The sequence below is a fragment of the Asterias rubens genome, chromosome 2, assembly GCF_902459465.1.
Source record: "Asterias rubens chromosome 2, eAstRub1.3, whole genome shotgun sequence".
Lineage (NCBI taxonomy): Eukaryota > Metazoa > Echinodermata > Asteroidea > Forcipulatida > Asteriidae > Asterias > Asterias rubens.
In genome coordinates, this window is record NC_047063.1 from 5,453,765 (window position 1) to 5,476,096 (window position 22,332).

Genomic DNA, 22,332 nt, shown 5'->3' on the forward strand with positions numbered 1-22,332 from the left:
CAAACAAAACCATATACTTCAGTTTCTTATTCATTTTCCTGATTTTTTATCCTGAAAAACAACAGTGCAAAAAACAGAATGATTATTCAGAAATGAATGGTCTCTTAAAGGTTAATATCTCTCTCTGGTCCATTCTTTCTCTCTGGCACATTATACAATTGTTGCACGCTGTGACGGGGTCCATGGCGTATTGTACACTCGAGGGGGAAAATGAAACCTGAGGCGAAGCCGAGGGTGCCATTTCCCCTCGAGGGTGTACAAAACCCATGGACCCCAATCACAGCGTGCAACAATTGTTTTGTTATACCTTCGTATAATTGTTATTCCTCTTCTCGAAGTTCTGTTGTCATCCTCAAACATTATTACGACGGACTATTCATTGTTTAATGAGCAGACGAACAAGAAACAAAGCGCTGGAAATCGGCACAGGTATCTGCACATCAGGAGTTACATCTACTCAAGTACAGAATCAAACCCTGGAAATTATGGTTACTGTGGCCCAGTGGTTAGACTGCAGGACTTGCAACCACAAGGTTATGGGTTCGAATCCTTCCAAACTAACTGCTGATTTCACAATGACTAGAGTAAGCATCGTCTTCTAGAATCACAGTTTCTTGATTTGTGCAATTCATAATAACAATGGATGATTAACCAATGTGTCTATGAGAGAGATTGGCTGTTAATGCCAGCCTGGTGCTTATGATCTCTTGTGTGAGTTTGCAGAGTTCCCTTAATGGGAGGATCATCAAACTATAATTGAATGTACATGCAAAGTTATTATATTACACTACTTAACGCTTACAAGCAGCCGACCAAACCGGGCTCTGGATTGTCCACCATATAAGGGCAAAGACTCTGTTGGGGTCAAAACTCTAAGCCATTTTCTTAGCATTTATAAAATATTTTTAAGGTCCCTTTTGGTTGATAAGCAGTTTGCAACAGCTAAGTCTTTTTTCTCGTACAAAGAAAATTAAATTTAAGTACAATGTTGTTTTCTGAGTATTATATTTTTACGGTTTACACAAAAAACACCTGCAAACTGGAATACATTGCGCTGTTGTCTCGGATAAATTACCTTTTAAAAGTTGACTCCTGTACGCCAGTTGGTTGTTTAGCTACGGAGCATTGCAAACAATTTCCGCAACTGCTGCTACAGTTGTGTTAGCAGTAATCCTTTCAATTATCTTAGGAATGAGAGTGTCCCAGGGCTGGAGTTTTACGGAGGTCACAGAGGCCCTGACCTCCATTGCCCGGGTCTTGACCTTGGTGGACCTTCAAAAATGTCCAATAGAAGACATCAAAGTAACTCACAGCACCCAGAGCAATTGGCGCAGTGCCCTGTGCTTTTGCTGCGGTGCCCTTTACAAAGTTCCAACACAATTTTACATTTTCCTCATGGAATTTCCCCTTCCAGAGCCAAGTTCAAGGCCTGCCAAAGATTTTAAGAATGGAAGTGCCATGGCCTTTTTCAAAATGAAAGTGGCCTTGCACTGTCAAAGATAGAATCCCCAGCCTGGTGTCAAGTAGTAGATCACAGATGAAGCGTTTAGAGAATAGGAGAGCACTTTATTGCAAAAGAGCTGCTGAAGCAGAAAATATCGCTAGACATATTCCAGTTAAGACAAATTAAGCAGGATATCAGTTACATAGAGTGCGTGTAAAACGGTAATTTGGCTGGTAACCATGGTAAGCATATTGTACCAGGAGTGTCTTTTAGACAGAAACTGCGCATTATAAATGGCCACTCTAATTATATTATTAATTATTATTTTGTGCTTAAAGCAGGCGGTTGCAATCGGGCCCTAGATGTAGAAGGGTTGTGAGTTAGGGATTTGTAATCGAGGTTAGGTGACGAGAGGGAGGGGGGGGGGGAGGAGGGTGAAGCATTTTTTTTATTTATTATTATTATTTTTATTTTTTATTATTATTTATTTTTTATTTGTTTAGGGGGAGGGTGTCTGGGATAGGTTGAGGTTTAATGACACATTATCTTTTTGCCGTAGTAAAACATTTGAACCAAGCGTCTTTGGTAGTAACTGGGCTCTTGGCTATTGCTAGAGATCTGTCAAAATCATCAGCCTATGCCATTATTTCAGACAAGTTGTCAATCACATGATTAAGTTAAAGATGTTAAGAACACTTAGTGTGAACTCAGTTTTATGTACAAATACAGCAGAAGTATGTTTCACCAAAGTAAACATGTGCAAAGCCACAATCAAGAGTACACTTTTTCTTACAAAGACACCAAATGAACAATAGATAAATGTGTAGTACATGCACATGTAACTATACAAATCTTGTTTTTCGGCAAACTCAAGCAATTTGTATTCATCATTGACACAGTGATTGTTAATTGATAACATTGAGATAACTGCTACATCTGTGGTTTTCAAACTGTTGCTGTATCAATGGGTCAAATAATGTGTACCAATGATTGTGGCTGTTGACAACTAGAACAATTTATGTTTGATCCTGATGGAAGTAGCGTAAAGCGTACCTTGGAGAGTTGGGAGGGGGGTCACTTAGATGGCACCTTCATGAGGCAAGCTTGATGGAGCATTCTTGTTCTCAGGGCTGTCTGGAGAAGTGCCCGAGGCATCTTGGGACTCAGTGATGCTATTCTGAGGGGATAAACCCCTGTGGTGGCAAAGAGGGATAATGAACACTGTGATGTCATCACCGGACCCCAGGCGGCCATCTTTAGTTCGCCATCCGTTTGTCTTTAGAATACCCCTGGCTGCCATGATTAACTCCTGGCCTGCTGATGCATATCTGTACAACAATAGTTAACACATGTGTTAGAAGTGAAGAGTCAATTTATTAGGGAATAACAGTGCAAGGACCCAGTCTTCACTGCGTGGTAATAGGGACATTTAGATTTGAGTGAACGTGGATGTCGACCACAGTTGTGGTTTTTCCAAGTGATGTCATAACCATAGTTTTGGGGTCGCGACTCTATGGGGCGCCAAATGTAAATGTTTTTTATTTAACGCAATTATGTACATATAATATTCATCCATTATTTTACCTTTACTTACAAATAATAAATTTTAAACCACACAATTATACATAGGCTTCGCAAGGGTGATGACACACAACGCAAGCTAAGAGAATCACACCGGATTCACCAACTCAAGACAGTCCAACCCTTTGGACCAGACATAAACACTGGTGTTAAATAACTTCCCATTACCCTCCATTTTACTTCAGCTGAAGAATTAATTTGTTGTATATTTATTCTGTAAATAAAGTGTAAAATAATACAATTTTTTTTTCGGTCAATAAGTTTTTATATTATTATATAGGCCTAAATTGGTTACAAAAACTTTCTCCATTTGCAGTGGTATGTGGTAACATGTTTCTCCACAGCCCCCCCCCCCCCATACCTATTTTGAAAACACCCTACCTTTGATCGTGTTGTTCGTTATTTGTCCATTAGTTGTATCATGCAAATTGCTCTCAAATCCACTCCTTTCACGTTTCCCTGCATTGTATGTAACCCATACAATGCATTATGGGCCACTTTTATGGTCCAGTAATCCATTCTTTCATACGACCATCCTTTGTCCTCATACTCCTATTGGGGTTCGTAGCATAGTGCCCTGCCCCTACAACAGCCACGATCTTAGGTTCATAGCCACCTGGGCCAAATTCCATAGAGCTGCTAAGCACAAAATCTTTGCTTGGCCAAAAATGTCGAGTCCTTGATAAAAGAGGATTAAGCCTAACAACAAAATGTCCACGTGGTTTTCAGGATAGGCAAGCAACAGCTGAATACCAGTAACAAGCAATATGCAACTGTGGTTGGTAAGCCTGTTTTTATTGAGGAAAAAACGCTTAGCAAATTTGTGTGCCCATAGAGCTCTATGGTGTGTCTAGCAGCTCTATGAAATTGGGCCCAGTGGTTTTTTAAATAGAAACTTTGATTGGCTATAATTTTCCGTTTTTTTATGGATCCTTCCCTTGATCCCATTCCCCCCTTTGTCTATAATAGGAAATGTATTTTTTTGTACCCGTGTTTATGCCTCTGAAAAAGGTCCAGTTTGGATCGAAAGCTAAGGCCATCTACCCACATTGTTCGAAGCTTTTATATTTTATTCTACACGCCATTTAATTTTTTATAAACAATGATGATTTTTTTATAAGTAAATTGTTCATTTTGCTCATGCAGTTATTTTGATATAATTATTGGACAACTTTCATTATATAGGGCAACGAAAGCGTTCTTTCAGTTATATACATATAATTGTATAATTTACTATTTTTAAATAAAAGTAAAATAGTGGATAAATAATGATTTATTGGCGCCTCATACGACACAACGTGCAGACAACATGCAGCTTTAGGTTTCGCATCGTTTCGTTGACTGACACGTGACTACATCTTGCTGAGGCTTTGCGCATGCGTAAAGTCGTCACCAATGTTGTCTGCACGAGTCGAGGACCCGAAAACTATGGTGTTGACGTTCATTTGGAAAAACCACAGCCGTGCTGGATGTGAACGTAGCCTTTATAAAGGCGCATGCGGCACCCAGATGTCACTCACGACCCCTAATGCCACTCCAGAAAAAAAAAAACAGCGAGAGTAGCGACGCAGCGAAGCGCCTTGACTAAAGGCTAACCTTACAACCTGAACGAAGTCTGCGTTCACCCAAATCTAAAGGTCCCTAGTGACCGGGTTGGTGGCCCACCAACCAAGGTCATTACCACGCAGTGAAGACCGGGTCTGAACACTGTTAACAAATACCTTTCTAACAAATTAAACGGCTAAAGTTGTCCAAGTTTTGTGAATTTTTTCATTGGGCGATACTTCCAGACATGTTCAGGGGCCATATTTGAGCTTTTGATGGTTTCCATCTCTTTCGTGCGTTAATCACATTACTGATCTTTGAGACCAGTGACTCTTTTAAATAATGATCTGTTCAGCGCCTTCACTGGGGTCAAAGGAGGCAAATGATTGGACAATAGCTGTTCTTTGTGCATTAAACCGCGCGCATGAGCTCAGCGCCATATAGCATGTCACTGTAAACAAGACCATAATATGGACAATGAGCTTATACTCGCGCACCTGTTACATCAAAATTGATACATTTTCAGCGCGTACGCGCACTACGCGCAAGTGCGCGAAGTTGCAATGAAACCAATGAGGATATAAATAAGCATGCGATACAGTGCAACGCGCAAGGTTTACACAATGTATGCCGATTTAGGGGCCACTTATTCGCTATTTTCCAAAGCCGGTCTTTTTACCGACCGTACACACCCGATAGTGACCAGGTTTTGACCAATCAGAGAATTGAAACCGTCCAAGGTATTTATTAATATTTATTCTAAATGAATTTTTCAATTGGGGTCATCCAGGCACCTGGGAGTTTTTCTTACACAAACAGACTTGCATTAGTACTTAGATAACCAGGACTCAAACCCACACACTGTTGATTAGAAACACCAGAGCTTGAGTGCAATCTTCTTGACCATGTTGACCGTTCAGCCATGACACGCAGTCACCAATGCAATTAGTCATTACAGACCAATGTAATTTAGCTACAATAGGCAACAGGCTTCAGGGTTAAAGGCACTGGTGGACATGTTTGGTAATTAATCAACGTATACATTAGCATAAAAACTTACTTAATAATGAACAACGGAGAGCTGTTGATAGTATAAAACATTGTGAGAAACAGCTCCCTCTTTTTGAGAAAGAGATAACTTCTCATTAAACCATTTGAATCTGTGAAAGACTTAAGACCTGAAGGCCCTCTCATGCATCTGAAAGCACACAAATTTGTGTATCTTTCATTATTTTCTTGAAACTTTGACGACCAATTGAGCCAAAATTATCAAAGATTTATTTTATTTTATGCATAATACGTATGTTTGGATACACCAAGTGAGAACACTGGTCTTTGACAATTACAAAACGTGTCCAGTGCCTTTAAGGACACATTAAGTGTTAAGACTGGGACTTGAACCCACACCCTGCTAATTCTTCTTCTTCCAGGCATAGTGCAATAAGTCATTACAGACCCATGTTATTCAGCTACACTATGCAACAGCATTTAGGGTTAAGGAACATGTTATATAACCAGATTACCTTTTGTAATCTCCAGGTGGAAAGCTCTGTAACACCTCCCTGACGATTTCAAACACTTTCTCATTACTCAGAATATCCCATAATCCATCAGTAGCCATCACCAACACGTCGTTCTCGCTGTGGTCTTGGTCAAAAAGGTCATAAACTCTGACCTTGGAGAACAACCAAAAACAATTAATTGTCAAGAAAATTCAGGGGTAAGCAACTTAGTCTGTAAAATACCAGCACGATATCTGGGAGGTCATTAATCCCTCGGCTTGAGTAGGATCTTCTTTTCAGAAGTATTGGCTGCCCAACACAACGCAAACACGACTGTTATTTTGTGCCCCATTTTCAAAGGTGGAGGTCAACTTCAGTCTACATAATAATAAAATAATAATAATTGTGGCTTCTTATATAGCGCACATGTCCGTCACCCAGTGACGCTCCTGGCGCTGTAACATACAGTATTTCCTGCCAGATTGTGGGACTACGTTTGAATTATGAGACCTAATTCTGATAGCACCATGTAATGCTTTACAAGATGCTGTGGCGCAATTTGCTGCCGATCGGACCAGGAACACCGGGGCGAACCCCTTTTCTTTTCGATAGGTGCATTGGGTTGTTTTACATGCGTTACATAACACATGGGACCAACGGCTTTCGTCCCATCCGAAGAACAAGCAATGGTTATGTGTCTTGCTTTAAGGACACAAGTGTCACGGCTGGGGATTCGAACCCACACTCTGCTAATCAGACCAGAGTTTGAATGCGGTGCTCTTAACCGCTCGGCCACGACACTTCCACATGATTCTGATCAAGGATGATACACTGTTGTAAATTGAGAGAGAAAAAAGTATATTTCATTGTTTTTATTTTACTTCTCTCCATAAATTCAATAAAATTACACAAAAAAGAAGATACTATAAAACCTAAGATACATGGAGAAGACAGACTGAGGATGGTCAGGGAGTACTTGTGTAACTGCGCAAGAGCGCTTAAGGGTTTGTTCCCTCATTTCTGCTTTCCTCTCGACCAAACTATGACTGATGGTCTTACCTCTGGCACTGGTGATAAAAAAGGCTTAATGGTGATATCTGTTCCGTGAACTTTAAGATCATGGTCACCGAATCCTCTGGTTACCCCAATTGTTGCTAATAAGCGGGCCTTCTTGCCTTCACCAAACACCAAGGGAAATCTCAGGTCGTCTTCTAGTACTTCTTTATATGTCCTGGAAAATCAGGTAAAATGGGTCATGCTTCTGAATTTCAAAAGATATTTGCATTTAATAGCTTTCTTCCTGACATCACATTTGAACTCTTTCACTGCCAAGGTCGTACATGTATGTCTGATCTAATTTATGTCTTTAAAAAGCGCCATTATCGCACATGTAGAATTTATTTTTTTTGCTCAAAAAGTGTCATCTATCCTACACGTACCACTTGTGATACACATGTTAGCTCGAGAGGGAATTGTCACTCCTCAAAAAATACTATTGGCTTTGGGATGTCCCAAGGCAACACAAATCACCAGTGTTTTGTTTGGTAAGAAAAATGTATATTATTTGTTCTCATACATGTATACAGAGAAGTAAAAACCCTGAAAATTATTGTCACTTTTGGTTGAATGATGTACTTTATTTACCACACTGGAATAAGAACGGCTTACCATCCAGTCATTGAGGCATCTCTACACATCACCCTCTTCCCAAGATCCTTCCGGTGGACCCGCTTTTGGAATTCCAGTGGGGTGAACTCAGTGTTCACCAACTCCGGTTTGATTGTGGCTAAGTATTGCACTCTCTGTCTCTCCGTTACCGGGTTGAAGTCCGTTGACATGGGGATGACCTCTGACCCTTTACAGATAATCGCTCTGTACAAACAAATTAACAGACAAACAAATGTGTTAAAAATCAGAGCTTGTTCCCTTTATTGTTAATAGTGTCTGATGTATGTATGCACTTGAGCGTTGTCTTTATTAAATTGGGGGGAGGTGTTAAGAGGTGATTGAATAAATGTCTACAATCGAGGTAACTTTGGACACATTGATCAATAACAGCATAAAAGAATCTTTTAAAAGCAGTGCTTTCAGGCAATATCATAGCGTTGACACTAGAAGAATATATAAATGTTGAGTGACCAATTTACCATTGTTGAGTGTATGTTTTTCTTACCTATTTATTGGGTTATCAATATTTAAGAGCAGTAAAAAAATGGGGCAAATAATTTGGGGGAATTCATAAAAAAATAAAGCATTGAGTTTGGCACACAGTCAAGAGTGTCAGAGTTTGTCATGGGAGTGATATTTGGATTTAGGGCAACTGCAGATTTATCCTTTGAAACTTGGTAGAAAGAATGATAAAGCAGTTTTCTAAAATGTCTAACATGGCTGCCATTGCTTGCTGTTCTTTCAATTCTTTGTAAGGATAAATCTGTATGGCCCTATAACCAAAGATCTCTAATTACTGATACTTGACTGTGAGCCAGATTCCATGCTTCATCAAAGGCACAATCCCTATCACCTAAATGTACTTAAAGCTTATTGCGATATTCTGTAAGTTTGACGATTCCTTCACCCTCACACGCTTTCAATTTACAACCAAAAAGTTATCAGTTACACGAAGGAGGCCCCCCCCCCCCCCCCCTATTAACCTAGAAATATCCTCAACTTTCGTCTGGACATCCCTGGATCCCCACTGTCTGAAAAATCTTAACATGGCCATCTTCCTGAATAGACCGTCTGCATGTCATCTCAATAGGGCGCCCTCAACTGGAGGAGGTCACGCAGAAGGTTGCCAATTCTGAGCACCAGGGCCCAATTCCATAGAGCTGCTTAGCACAAACATTTGCTTAGCTGGAAATTTCTTCCTTGAGATTGCTAATTTAGATAGCAATTTAATTTGCTTTTGGGCAATCCCTAGGCTATCGGTTGCTTTTGTACTTCTATTCCTCTGTTTTTGTTATTTTATTTATGGTGTGATTGCTTTTTCTCAGTTTACAGTTTATTGTATTGTATTAATAAAAAAAATGAATAAATAAATGAACAAAATTACATTGACCAACATCCCTGATACAGAACACCCAGCAGGGTGGATATGTGCGTATTATAAGTCTTTATTATTAATAATATTATTAAATGAGTGAATCACCTGCTGTCCCCAGCATTTGCTATGTACAGTTTGCCGAGAAGAAACAGCGCCACCAACGCAGTGCAGCCTCCAGATATTGCGTAGTACTGTTTTTCATCTTTTATTTGGTTATCCTGCAAAAAGAGTTGGGAAAGAATGGAAAAGTTATAAGAATAATTTGAATGAAAATTTGGGAATATGACTTTCATAACTGTCTCTAATCATAACACTCTAACGTTGTGATGAGATTTGACGGTTTGCATTATGAAAGTCAATAAAGAATAGGCTTGTAGTTTCACCTTGTAATACCAATATTACGGCTAGCCAGCCCAGTTGGTAGAGTGCCGGTGTCAGATGCAATACTGTCCGCTCCGGACAAGTCCGCTCCGGACACTTTTGTATATGCAATCATGTCCGGGGCTATGCAAAAACCGTTCAGTGGACATGTACATGACTGTACATATACATGTATGTGCACACGTAAGCAAGCGTGCATGCAATGAACCTACGTTTATGCAGCATGAATATTCACGTATTTTTATGATTGCAGCGAACACCCAACGGCCGTACATTTCCCATGTCATTCATGACATGCCCTTAGCTTGTAAAAAAATGGCGAGCGTGTTTCGTCAACCAAGGGTGTTTAATTTACTGCAAGGACCGTTTTGCACGGGGGCGGACACAACTGCATATGCAAATGTGTCCGGGCGGACACAATTGCATTATGCAGCAGCGTCCGGGCGGACACGATTGCATATGCAAAACTGGATAGTATTGCATAGAGGACATAATTGCACACGACACCGGCACTGCAATCTGGAGTTGTAGGTTGAAGTACTGCTTAAATAAATTTGTCTTTGTTCAAAAACAAACTATTTAAACTTTACCCAGCTAGTTTATAACTTGGAAATAAAAAGTTGGATCCCCTCAAGGTGATCCCCAGGCTGCCGCTTTCCGAGGTTGTATCGTAAACCTGGGTGTGATCCCTGGCTATACCCCAGTTACAGGTTGTATGCACTCTGACTGGCACCTCTGAATATTACTAAGATATTGACAAAACAAGGAGATCGCCCACGTTATGACTAGAGAGCTCAATTAGTACATTGATAGCTTTTAGTCTAATTGTTGCAGGTTCAAGTCTTCCTCAAGTAAATTTGTCTTTTGTTCGACCCAAAATTATTTTAAATTTACCCAATCAGTTTCCCTTGTGCTTTTTCCTTGGAGCTTGAGATCTGTTACCTCATTTATACTCACAGTACAATAAGATCCAAGGGTTTGCAGCATAATTCAATGAGGAATAGGTTTGCAGTGTCGCCTTTTGACACTAACTATAATAATGATGGTCAATAACTTAAATTATACCAATAGTGTAAATGAAATTCAAAGGTTTTCCTGGTGGCATTTAATAAAGAATGTATACACTTGCAGTGTCACTGTCACCTTGTGCAGACACTAATAACTTGAGAACTGAGGCTTATTAACCATATAAATGAGATCCAAAGGTTTTCGGACGGTGTTTAATAAGGAATAGACTTGTAGTGTCACTGTCACCTTGTGCAGACACTAATAACTTGAGAACTGAGGCTTATTAACCATATAAATGAGATCCAAAGGTTTTTGGACGGTGTTTAATAAGGAATAGACTTGCAGTGTCACTGTCACCTTGTGCGGACACTACAAATGTATTTAAAATAATAACTTGAGAACTGAGGCTTATTAACCATATAACCGAGATCCAAAGGTTTTCGGACGGTGTTTAATAAGGAATAGACTTGCAGTGTCACTGTCACCTTGTGTGGACACTAATAACTTGAGAACTGAGGCTTATTAACCGTTTAAATGAGATCCAAAGGTTTCGGACGGTGTTTAATAAAAAGAATAGACTTGCAATGTCACTGTCACCTTGTGCGGACACTACAAATGTGTTTATAATAATAACTTGAGAACCGAGGCTTATTAACCGTATAAATGAGATCCAAAGGTTTTCGGACGGTGTTTAATAAGGAATAGACTTGCAGTGTCACTGTCACCTTCTTCGGACACTAATAACTTGAGAACTGCAGGGTCATTCTCACAAAAAAAACATTTATTTCTCAAACAGCCACCAAACCATGAAGGAGTTGAGTGCCAGAAGCTGAAATTTGGCACATAAGTATAATATACGTTTAACTGGTGTAAATTTTGACCACAATTTGTCAAGACGGGCGGGGTCTTTTGACCTTTTTCTGGCTGGAACCAACTTTGGGCCCACGCTATTTCTGAATGAATGCATTGGTGAGCTTATAATTGCTTGTGGGTATAGACAGTGACACGCACCCATAGATATACCTATGGATTATAGGACTCATTTGACCCCTCATGTTGGCACAGGGTGACCCCAAAAATCACAACAACAAAAACGTTTTCGGCTCAAGTGCAGATTCATGAAATTTGGCAAGAAGTAATATGAAATACCAAATTTGAGCTCTCTACCTGGTACAAAAAACTAAATTATTAGCTTTCAAAGTCGGAAATTATCACAAAAATAACTTTTCGCATCTCACGCGCGCACAAAATGGCCGCCTCGACCAATTTCAATGGGTCATATCTCGTAAACGACATGGAGTATGACTTAGTTTTTTGTACATAAATGGGGTGTTCATTTGAGCCACATCCAATCATTCCATTGAAGATTCATCAAAATCTGAGAGGGACACCTGGGGACCACTGGTTGATTTGACACGGAATGACCCAGCTACGTTTTTGAGGTATACGACCTATTTCTTTACATAGCACCATGTTATGGCTTCAGCCAATCAAACCAGAAACACCAGGGATAACTCCTTCTCTTTACGACAAATGCACTGGGTTCTCTACATCTTTACGTCCCATCAGAAGGACCGAGCAATATGGTCAAGTGTTTTGCTTATTACAGCATAAGTACCGTGACCAGGGATCAGTCAACTCAATCACACACTCTGCTGATCACAAACACTACAACTTGAGTCAAGTGTTCTAATCCACTTGGCCACGACATGCCATCAGGTTTCAAAACTCCCGGGGAGAACACTTCCTTTACTTATGAACATGTACTGCGAATGTAAAAAGCATCCAAAGATTTATTTCTTGTGAAGATATTCACATTTATAATAAATAGATGGTTGTCACTGTGCGCAGCATTGGCAATGTTGACCACACTTTCTTTGTTTTCTTGCTGTGAAAAAATGATATTTCAAAATAGTTTAGGAACTTAATGCAGTTCATTGTGATTTACAGTACAACGTTTAAAGACAGTGGACACTATTGGTAACTGTCAAAGACTAGTCTTCACTCGGTGAATCTCAATATATGCATAAAATAACAAACCTGTGAAAATTTGAGCTCAATCGGTCATCGAAGTTGTGGATAATAATGGAAGAAAAAACACCCTTGTGACACAGAGTTGTGTGCGTTTAGATGGTTGATTTCGAAACCTCAAGTTCTAAATCTGAGGTCTCAAAATCAAATTCGTGGAAAATTACTGCTTTCTTGAAAACTATGGCACTTCAGAGGGAGCTGTTTCTCACAATGTTTTATACCATCAACCTCTCCCCATTACTCGTCACCAAGAAAGGTGTTATGCTAATAATTATTTTGGGTAATTACCAAGTGGCCACTGCCTTTAACCTTCAAAATTGTCACACATGTATACAAAATGCTTCACACCCAATCTCCATCATATCTGGTTGAACTTGTACATTCCTACAACTCTAATACTGCTGATGCGTACAGGCAACGACTCCGCTCATCAGCTGATCAGACCCGGCTTTCCGTTCCTAGAACTAGACGGAAAGCTGGGGATAGCTCGTTCGCCATAGCTGCCCCCGCCTATGGGACGAGCTTCCCGCCGGTCTACGAGAGTCGATCTCGTTGCCTGTCTTCAAAAGCCTCCTCAAGACATTTCTGTTCCCCAACTCAGCCTAGTTCGTTTGTTTTTCTTTTTGCCCTTGTCTCATGTAAAGCGCTCTGCTCTCCATAGAGCGCTATACAAACATGATAAATGCTTCGTATTATTATTGTTATTATTATTATTATTATTATAAGTGTACAGAACTTGTGTTCTACAAATTAATATGTAGGTCTATTTAAAAAACAATATACAAAAGGGGACTGAGAACACTGTGTTTGACATCTTTACAGGTATCATATAATTTACACACTGCAATCTATAACATGTTTTGTGTCCATGACAAGTTGCTTCATTTAAAAGCAGTGGACACTATTGGTAATTGTCAAAATCCAGTCTTCTCATTTGGTGTATCTCAACATGTACATAAAATAAAAAACCTGTGAAAATTTGAGCTCGATTGGTCATCGGAGTTCCGAGATAACTATGAAAGAAAAAACACCCTTGTCACACGAAGTTGTGTACTTTCAGATGCTTGATTTCGAGTACTTTATTTTCAAGTTCTAAACTTGAGGTCTCGAAATCAAATTCGTGGAAAATACTTCTTTAACGAAAACTACATCACTTCAGAGGGAGCCGTTTCTCACAATGTTTTATACTATCAACCTCTCCCTATTACTACTTACAAATTAAGGGTTTATGCTAATAATTATTTTGAGTAGTTACCAATAGTGTCCACTGCCTTTAAGTAATTCCACCTGCTACACTTCATGTTCCCTAAAGCAAACCCATCTTCATCAGCTTCTCTTTGGAACACACTACCGCATCACACTACCACATCATAATAACTGCAAGAGCTCAAACTGTATTTAAAGGCACTGGACACTATTGCTAATTACTCAAAATAGGTGTTAGCATAAAAAACTTACTTGGTACTGAGCAATGGGGAGAGGTTGATAGTATACAACATTGTGAGAAACGGCTCCCTCTGAAGAAGTAATTTCTCACCAAAATATTTGAATTGAATAAGAGACCTCAACTGAGGTCTCAAATTCAAGGCATCTGAAAGCACACCTTGTGCGCCAAGAGTGTTTTTCCCTTCCATTATTCTCTCGCATCTTCGCCAACCAATTGAGTCAAAATTTTCACAGGTTTGTTATTTTATGCATAAATGTTGAGGTACACCCAAGTGAGAAGACTTGTCTTTGACATGTACCAAAGGTGATCAGTATCTTGTAATGATGGTACAAGTTACATGCTGGATTTGATGCCTGTATGCTTATATTGTTGTAAAGTGCATCTAAGACTTTTGTGTGATGATTTTGGGATGAACAAAGAAAACTTGACTAGAGCGGGATTTGAACCAACCACCTCCGGTTTAAGTTTTGTGTGATGTAATATTTAGGTATTGTGTTATTATTGATAATATTTCTACATGAACTGGTAGCTGATTCTGCCTGCGTGGTCCAGTGCACATGTAGGATGTAACTTTAAGACAATTGCATAGAAATTGCCAGAAATACAACAAGTATTTCATTAGACACAATGTACATCATGAAATGACGTATTCCACGCAAAACCTCTCCCCATCTCAACGTGAAAGAACTAATTATTTATCCTCGGTGCTAATTACTGACTCAATTCCCTTGAGGTATTATGACAACCCAACAGGAACGGGTGTTTATTTCACTTGTCATAGGCCAGTTCTTTAATTAACATACTCTAGCCATTCATGCAATGCATGTAGGATCTACATCGGCAACATGTAGAAAGAATACACCTATTCAATGCAATCCAAGGTTGCAATCTTCAGTATTGCTCCAAAAGACTATTCCATACTCCTTAGTGTGCAAATTAGAAATTCTTATCCAATTTAATTTGTCCCTGCGCAATAAATTACAGCACCATTGAATTGCATGAGCACTGTATTGAATGAACACAACATCCTTTATCTGTTTTTTTTTTTTACTGCGATATACTAATGCTTCAGGCTATTTCCTTGGTATATATTTTTTTCCATATGACTTCCCTTTTTTTCAATTCAAAAATAATAATAACATTGTTCACTTTCCGCCTAGAGTAACATACATGTTTCTGTAAAATTGAACTAAATAAGGTATCGGTAATTACTCTTAAAATTAATGCCATTAAGAACTTTTGGTTAAAAGCCTACAGCGGCTTTCAAAAGTATAAAACATTTTGAGCACATTATTCGTTCAAAGTAGTGTTTATGTACACTATGTTTATGTGTACTACAAACCAGTTCTTGTGCCCCAAAAATTTGAATCTAGATTCAAATCGTTAGGGCCTATATCTAGATTCAAATGTTTGGAGCACAAAAACAGATGAATATTTTTCCACATAACAGCAATACTTTGGAGTTAAATGTTTTCACTGTATCAGTAACGCTTCTTATTTTGTGTATGCCTATTGGGGATTATTCTGCCTACTTGGACCTAACCATGCCGCTCTGTATATTCGGTGATCATCTGATATTCTCAAAAATGCGACCAGCAAGGGCGAAAATTACACATATATTTGTTTTATTGTATACTTCTAAAGGATGAAAAGAATCAAACGGTTCCAAAAACGAAAGGTATGTCACAGAAGATATCTTAGTTTCTAGGTGAAAGGTCACCATTAATAAAAAGGTCATAGAAGTGCAAATTATCAAGATAAACATTTCCGTCTGAGATACTGTCAAAGTCCAGGAAATAAGCCTCCTAAAATTGCCAAATTCTAAATCAGTCCAATAAAAACCCTTAGCTAAGAGACCATCAATTTTTCCTTTTTTAAATCGTCACCATTTTTGTAATGCCCAGACATGAGCAACATTTTAAATTTTCTAACACTATCTCTCTTGTGGAGTGTCTGAAAAAAAATCTAAAACAGACATTTGAACTTGTTTTGGGAGCATAGATACTTTGTTAAAATGAAAAATACTGGAAAATGTCAACTCAGGATGTGACCTTTACTTGGCCCTTTTTGATTAAGTGGAAGGACATGCAGGTCGGGTTTTTCAGCCTCTGTAGGCATTTTGGTCTCTTAAGGGTTAACAAAAACAAAGGTTCTTGAAAAACAAACAAAAAGACCACTACTTAAGGAACTATATAAAAAGACTGGACTATAATGACACCACAAAAATCCACATCTTTTCTACAACACAATAAACAGGGCAATCGTTATGTTACAAAATCCCAATAGGAAAACACACATTATTCAATATTTCTCTGATAAAAGCTTTGTTGCTTTTTAAGTTTCTTGCACGATGGTGTTAACTAAAATCTAGAGTCAAAAAGTTAATATAATTTTGTTGGGATATCACCAAAATTTGTGAGTGGTTATGTCTGCTGGAAGAATCCATCCTTTGAATACACTCCGAGAAATATTTCATGCAGAAATGTTTCTCAGATTGAAATGTTTTTAAATCCCGTCTCTTAATGTTTTTAAATCCCGTCTCTTAAGAGCACATTCCTTGGAAGGGAATTGTTTCTCAAAATGATACACATTATCAACAGCTGTAGTGCTTTTTACCAAACAAGAGCAAGTTCGAGTGTGCACAATGGTTAACTAAAGGTTGACCATTTTGACTCGAACCCAGGCTGGTTGACCATTGGTTGACTACTGTGGTCGACCATTTGGAACCAGCCTCGAGCCCATGGTTTCTTCACTGGTCCCAACAGCATGTTCCATTCTAACATGTGTTAAGCGCAGAAGGGAACCAGTGACACTTAAGCGAAAAGGTGGAAGGTTGACTAGACTACCAAACAAGTCAGTCGGGTGAGTACGTCACTGCGCATGTGCGTTGCTAGTCTGTGGTCGACCACTAGTGGACTAAATGTGCGCACTCGAACTTGCTCCAAGTTTTATGGCCATTAATATTTTGAGTCACAAATATAAACAAAGGTATAGGCCCCTACCCTTTAATGGTTTGAATTTCCTTTTTTTATATTTTGTATTGGCAGCTTGGAAACCAGATACACCAATAGTACGGTCATTGGTAATGAAGGAGGAAGGAAAACTCATTATGTATCCATAGTCCTACTTGAAAATTGCAGAGAAAAAATGCGTTCGGATTTAATAACAAATTGTTCACTGAACTGCAGGCTTATACTCCAGTAATTTTAAAGTTGCGCCAGAAAACTCAAGACCAGACAACCCTGGTTGTCTGTTTTTTGTTCAATTAAATAATCAATTTGTTTGGCAAAAGCTGCATCCTTTTATTATTATACAAGACATTTACAGTTAAACTGTTGTATAACAGTTTAAAAGGTTGAACGGGGAGAAATGTTTTCTCTTTGAGGTCCCGTATTACATTTTGAGCTACAATTCCTGAGATCTTGTGGATTTTAGCCCTCAAGTTATTTTCTTTCACTTGGGAAAAACACCATGTTACTAAAAAAGGTACGCTCAACAAAATAGAACTTTGACTGAGAAAACAAATATTATATACCATGTGTATACAATCATTCAAAATTGTACAAACAAAAAACAAAAGCCACAAGCCAATGAGTAACAAGGAGAAACGGGTGACCAGCAGCTCTACAAGGTCATCCTAACACAAACAATTTCCCCAACTCTCAGATAAATAAATACAAAAATAAATACTTTTTAGTGAAATTTAAATAATAAAAATATACATGTAAATAAATATTTTATAACTGTTTTTAACTGTATACTTTTAAGACTTCCATGTTCTGTTTTAAGCTGTTTTTGCATTTTGACTGTTCTCTTTGTTTCTTGGTTATTTTTGTTTAGGGGAGAAAATTCTTAAACTCAGACTAAGTTAAGTTCAGGGGCCCGGGCCAGTAGTTTTCGTATCTGGCAAGTACATGTGTTGCTGTAAACTTATGACTGGACAAATCCAGCGGTCTTGTGTTTTCTAATTGAACGCTCCGGAGTTAAAGCAGTCAATATTTGTTTTATAACACCACAACAGACTATTTATCATCTTTGTACCGTAACATTTGTACGCGCGTTTCAGATACACAGATGCACAACTGATTGGGTTTGAGGTGGGTAAAAAGACGTCTGGGTACTGCACGCCGTGTGATAGTCGTCGGACTACCACACGGCAAACGATGTACTATCACACGGCAAACAATGCACTATCACACGGCTGCCGTTTTGTAAAACCAAGACATATCATGTGACGCGCTCTAAACCAATGAAAAGGCAGAATATTTGTTAGGGGTGTTATAATAGATACTAGGGTTTGGACGCTTAACAGTTTAAACTTGAAAAAATGTGAAATCCGTTGCAAAAATTCCTTTTAGGTTAAAGGAGGCCAACGGTAACAAGTAGAGGGAAATATATAAATATCTACTTACCATATCAACAAAAGTTGCCTCTAAAGCACCAGTGACTAGACTTTCAATTGACACCTCCTTCTCTATGAACGGCCACTTGTAGGGTCGCAGGTCCCCCTTTCGAGAGAACTGCCTTTGTTCTAAGGTACTGTTGACGAGGAGCTCATAGACCCGATCTAACTTATCTAAGATTTGATAATGGAGTGTGTTGACTGACATCAGTGAGGCTCCTGTCCCAGCATGGCCGTCAAAGACTGCAAAGTACGTCATGGGAATGTCATCTGGATCCTTAATAAAGGACAGAAACAAAACATCAAAGAACTGTCTGCAAATTCTGTGATTGGAAATCCAAGAGCGATAAGTTGAGATAACTTTTTTTTATGAAACAAAAAGCAAGAACAAAAATCCAAGAGCAATAAGTTAAGATGACTTTTTAATTGTGTATTTTTTTTTTTTTTTTTAAGTAAGACATTAGAGCATTGTATGTGTTGTAAATTTAGGAGTAGCGAAACTGTCTGGGGTATATTGGAATGAAGATTAAAGAACACTTCTTACTGCACTTGAGGGTTTACCCTCTTCCCCTACAGCCATCTTCTCGTGATTATGACCCTTAAGAACAAAGTGTCCAGCAGCAGCTTGATCCTCATTCTGCTTGCTCTTCCCTCCATTCATCACTCTGTGGCCAAAAACAACACGGTCAATTACAAGGGTCACAAAATACTCTCCGTCTTCAACATCTTTAGTTGTTTTGCTGCATCCAGCAGCAATACACTTGGTCAGCATTGCCGGAAAAATGCAAGATTTTTCTTTTTTCGAAACGAACAAACTCACGACTTGGACTTGCATGTACTTTGCACGCATGTTTACTCTACGCATCAAGGCAAATTCTGCCTCGATTGACGTCACAAAAGGGGTAGGCGGAGTCAACCCCCAAACAACTTTATCTATTTTTTAAACATACAAATCGTGACAAACAATTACTAGAAAAATTGTTTTATTGTTACTAAACATATATTCTTGGGTTTGAAAAAATAAAAATTCTATTTCCAGGTGACTTTAAAGGAAGGCTACCTTTGGTAATTACTCAAACAATTAATGACCATAAATAAAAGCTTACTTGATTAAGAGCACTTGATAGCAGTTGATATTATAAAAGACTCCCTTTGAAGCAATTTAGAGACATTCTGGGAAACAAATATAATAGAATGGCGTGGCGCGACAAGGTTGAAGATTTTGTCTGAAATCTACAGCCTAGAGTCTCAACATTGAAAACATTATGCTCTGCTGTTCTGCAGTCTGAGTAAGTTGGTTCTCATGTGCGCACAAACCAATATAGCACATCCCAATTAAACTCATGTATACTATACCTGAACATCAAACAATCAAAGAATTTACATCATAGTCAGATGAAGCCCAAGGGTTAGTATTTCATAATTCCAGACATTGTACCAGGGGTGGATTTCACAAACAGTTAAGACTAGTCTTACACTGTCGCTCGGGTTAGGATGAGTTACTCATCCTAACTTAGGACTAGTCTTAGGTTTTTAATATCTCCTAGGACTAGTCCTAAGTTAGGAATTCAACGTCCTAACTCTTTGTGAAATTGACCCATGACCTTGTTCAAACCTAAAGCCGAGTTCGAATTGGTGGATACAGCTATGGCTGATTAGTTGCCTCATCATGTGGTGAAGTAAAGACTGCCTTAGCAACACCCTCAACAACAGTCATAGCCGTAGCCGTAGCTGCCAATTCCAATACAACCTAACTCGCATAGTGGCTCATGGAGAACATGCACACCAGAAACGAGTCTTGGAATGAGCTTTGTGCATGAATCAGACACACTACACTTACTCTGAATAGCCACTGTGCCAAGGCAGCTTGGATAAATCCCTTGGCACCATGATTGGTCGGATGACAGAATCTGAGGCGATGGAGACTTCCTCCGAGCTCAGCTGAAGGAACTCCGGTCTGGTGTAGGAGTACTTCTCCTGCATGCCATTGGTGATCTCATCCTCCTCCATGCCACCTTTCATGGCTCGGTTCTGTGGCATGTTGGCCATCACATTGTTAACAACTTGTCGGAAACGGTTCAGCATGATGGCAAACGGTTGGGCTCAGTCTCATACTGCACCATGAAAAACTCGCCAAGACTCCCAGTTGCTTTATTTTTGCAAAATGATAGGCCTATTCTCTCGCTGAATTTGAATTTGATGGCATGAGCATACAGCATCAATGTACATAAAAGGAACAGAATTCATCAGAGTCTTCAACTCTAAGTGAACAGGTCTTCTTCACACATGTAGTACGGAGTGAGTGGAAGCTGATATTTAGTTGTTTTCTGTCATCCAAAGATAACAACCTGAAAAGTGCAGAAGTTTACATTATAAGAAAGAAAAATACTGTACGTTTCAAGCTCTGCTGTACAGCTGTTTCTGATCAGCAGAATGTGGGTTCGAGCCCGGCCGTGCGTCGTCAAGCAAGACACTTACCATTGCTTCGTCGTTCGGATACGACGTTAGCTGTTAGTGTCAGTAGTATGTACAAAGGCCTGTGTGTTGTTATAAAAAACTATCAACACTTGTTAAATATACCCTTTCTATCGGAAAGAGACGGGGTTCACCCGGTGTGTCTGGCAGTGCGACTATCTTCAATCTAGCCCCATAAAATAAAGAGCCAATACGCTGGACTTTTTTTCCAGACACGCCTGGTTCCCAGGCGCGTGTCCATATGTTTTGTACACAAAGCACAAATCAGGTATTTTTTCTTTCTGGGACGAACGTGTGCAGATAAATCTCCATGTTTGTCCTGGGAAAAAAATACTTGCACGGTCGGGGACAATCGACATTTGTAGTGTAGTGGTGGTAAAACGAAGTAGTTGGGGACTGAATTACGGTAAGAATTTATCATTTTAAACAATTTTTGTGATTGCAGAGTTGATTTTCTGTCGCCCACAGGGCCAATGAGAGTTCAAAGGACACACAGAGCCTAATTTTGGGGCGGTAAAAAACAAAAAAGGAGATTTACGTTGGCAAAATTCAATGAACCAGTATCGTTATTGTCGTGAGAGATATAAACCTATATGATTTATGAGGTTACAGGAGACGATAGCGGAACAAAACCACATAGTTCTAGGAGTAGGGCGCGGAAAAGTTTCCGTATGGCGCCACCACTTTTTCATTCGATATGAAATAATATAGTATCTTATTTACCTCAATGAGATATCCCTTTTTGTAAAAATGAGTGAAAAAGTGGTGGCGCCATACGGAAAGTTATCCTAGGGCGCCGCTGTATTCCTTTTTTCAAATTTTTACATTATCGGTCATATAGTATTACTTAGTATGACCGATAATGTCAATGAACGATAATGTCAAAAGTTGAAAAAAGGAATACAGCGCCCCAGTACTGGGTCTAACCTAATTAATGTCACTCAAAAGTCAAAGTCACCCATTTTTAGTTTTCAAAATCACTGGTGACACTGATCAGCAGGACATCATTTTGATAAATAATTTAAAAAATAAAAATAAAAAAATAAACAGAATGTAAGTTCTAATAAACTAACACAAAAGTATTTCTCTTTCTCAGACACCGTCTTACCTTTTTAATTTAATAATAACAATACCAGCCACACCACAGACATGACAGACAGAGCCGGCCCAGCCAGACCACACCACCATGCAGAAAGGAAAGAGAAGTGAAAATGAAATTGCATCACATGCGTTTGCATTCCATCGTGTTCATCACTGTTTATCAGGTCTTAGTCATTATTCTTTCTGCTAACTCTAGTGATGTCATTTCTGTGTGATCACAGATGAGGAAGGGATTGGGATCAGGATGACAGTGTGGGGCCGCTCATCTGCTGACGATGTAAAGTTCACTTCCCCCGACCAAAATGTCACGCCTCCTGATGTAGATGTCCCAACTGTAGTTTCTATACCCCAACTTAGAATACTCACGTAATG

General features: G+C 39.1%; 1 protein-coding gene across 2 annotated transcripts; it reads right to left on the reverse strand.

The window, feature by feature from the left end:
- Positions 1 to 627: 627 nt before the first annotated feature.
- Positions 628 to 22,297, reverse strand: LOC117306838 (protein phosphatase 1H-like). Of its 2 annotated transcripts, XM_033791379.1 has the most exons (10): positions 21,968 to 22,297; positions 20,225 to 20,732; positions 18,929 to 19,049; positions 18,395 to 18,661; positions 9,221 to 9,333; positions 7,741 to 7,944; positions 7,132 to 7,303; positions 6,094 to 6,245; positions 2,498 to 2,772; positions 628 to 1,272 (listed from the first exon to the last, which is right to left on the reverse strand). In XM_033791379.1, exons 2-9 carry the CDS (start codon positions 20,467 to 20,469, stop codon positions 2,523 to 2,525), a joined length of 1,524 nt encoding a protein of 507 aa, XP_033647270.1. In that variant the 5' UTR covers positions 20,470 to 20,732; positions 21,968 to 22,297; the 3' UTR covers positions 628 to 1,272; positions 2,498 to 2,522. The 2 variants fall into 2 exon arrangements, with proteins under 2 accessions (XP_033647270.1, XP_033647269.1); XM_033791378.1 differs by having other exon boundaries at positions 628 to 2,772.
- Between the last annotated feature and the right edge of the window lie 35 nt (positions 22,298 to 22,332).

Bases quoted from the DNA above. Each gene is read 5' to 3' on its own strand.
- LOC117306838 (XM_033791379.1), bottom strand. From the start codon at position 20,469: ATGCTGAACCGTTTCCGACAAGTTGTTAACAATGTGATGGCCAACATG. The intron at 19,050-20,224 runs GTAAGTGTAGTG...TTTTGGCCACAG, and splicing joins TGGCACAGTGGCTATTCAGA to AGTGATGAATGGAGGGAAGA. The intron at 6,246-7,131 runs GTAAGACCATCA...TTGTTCTCCAAG, and splicing joins TTTTATCACCAGTGCCAGAG to GTCAGAGTTTATGACCTTTT.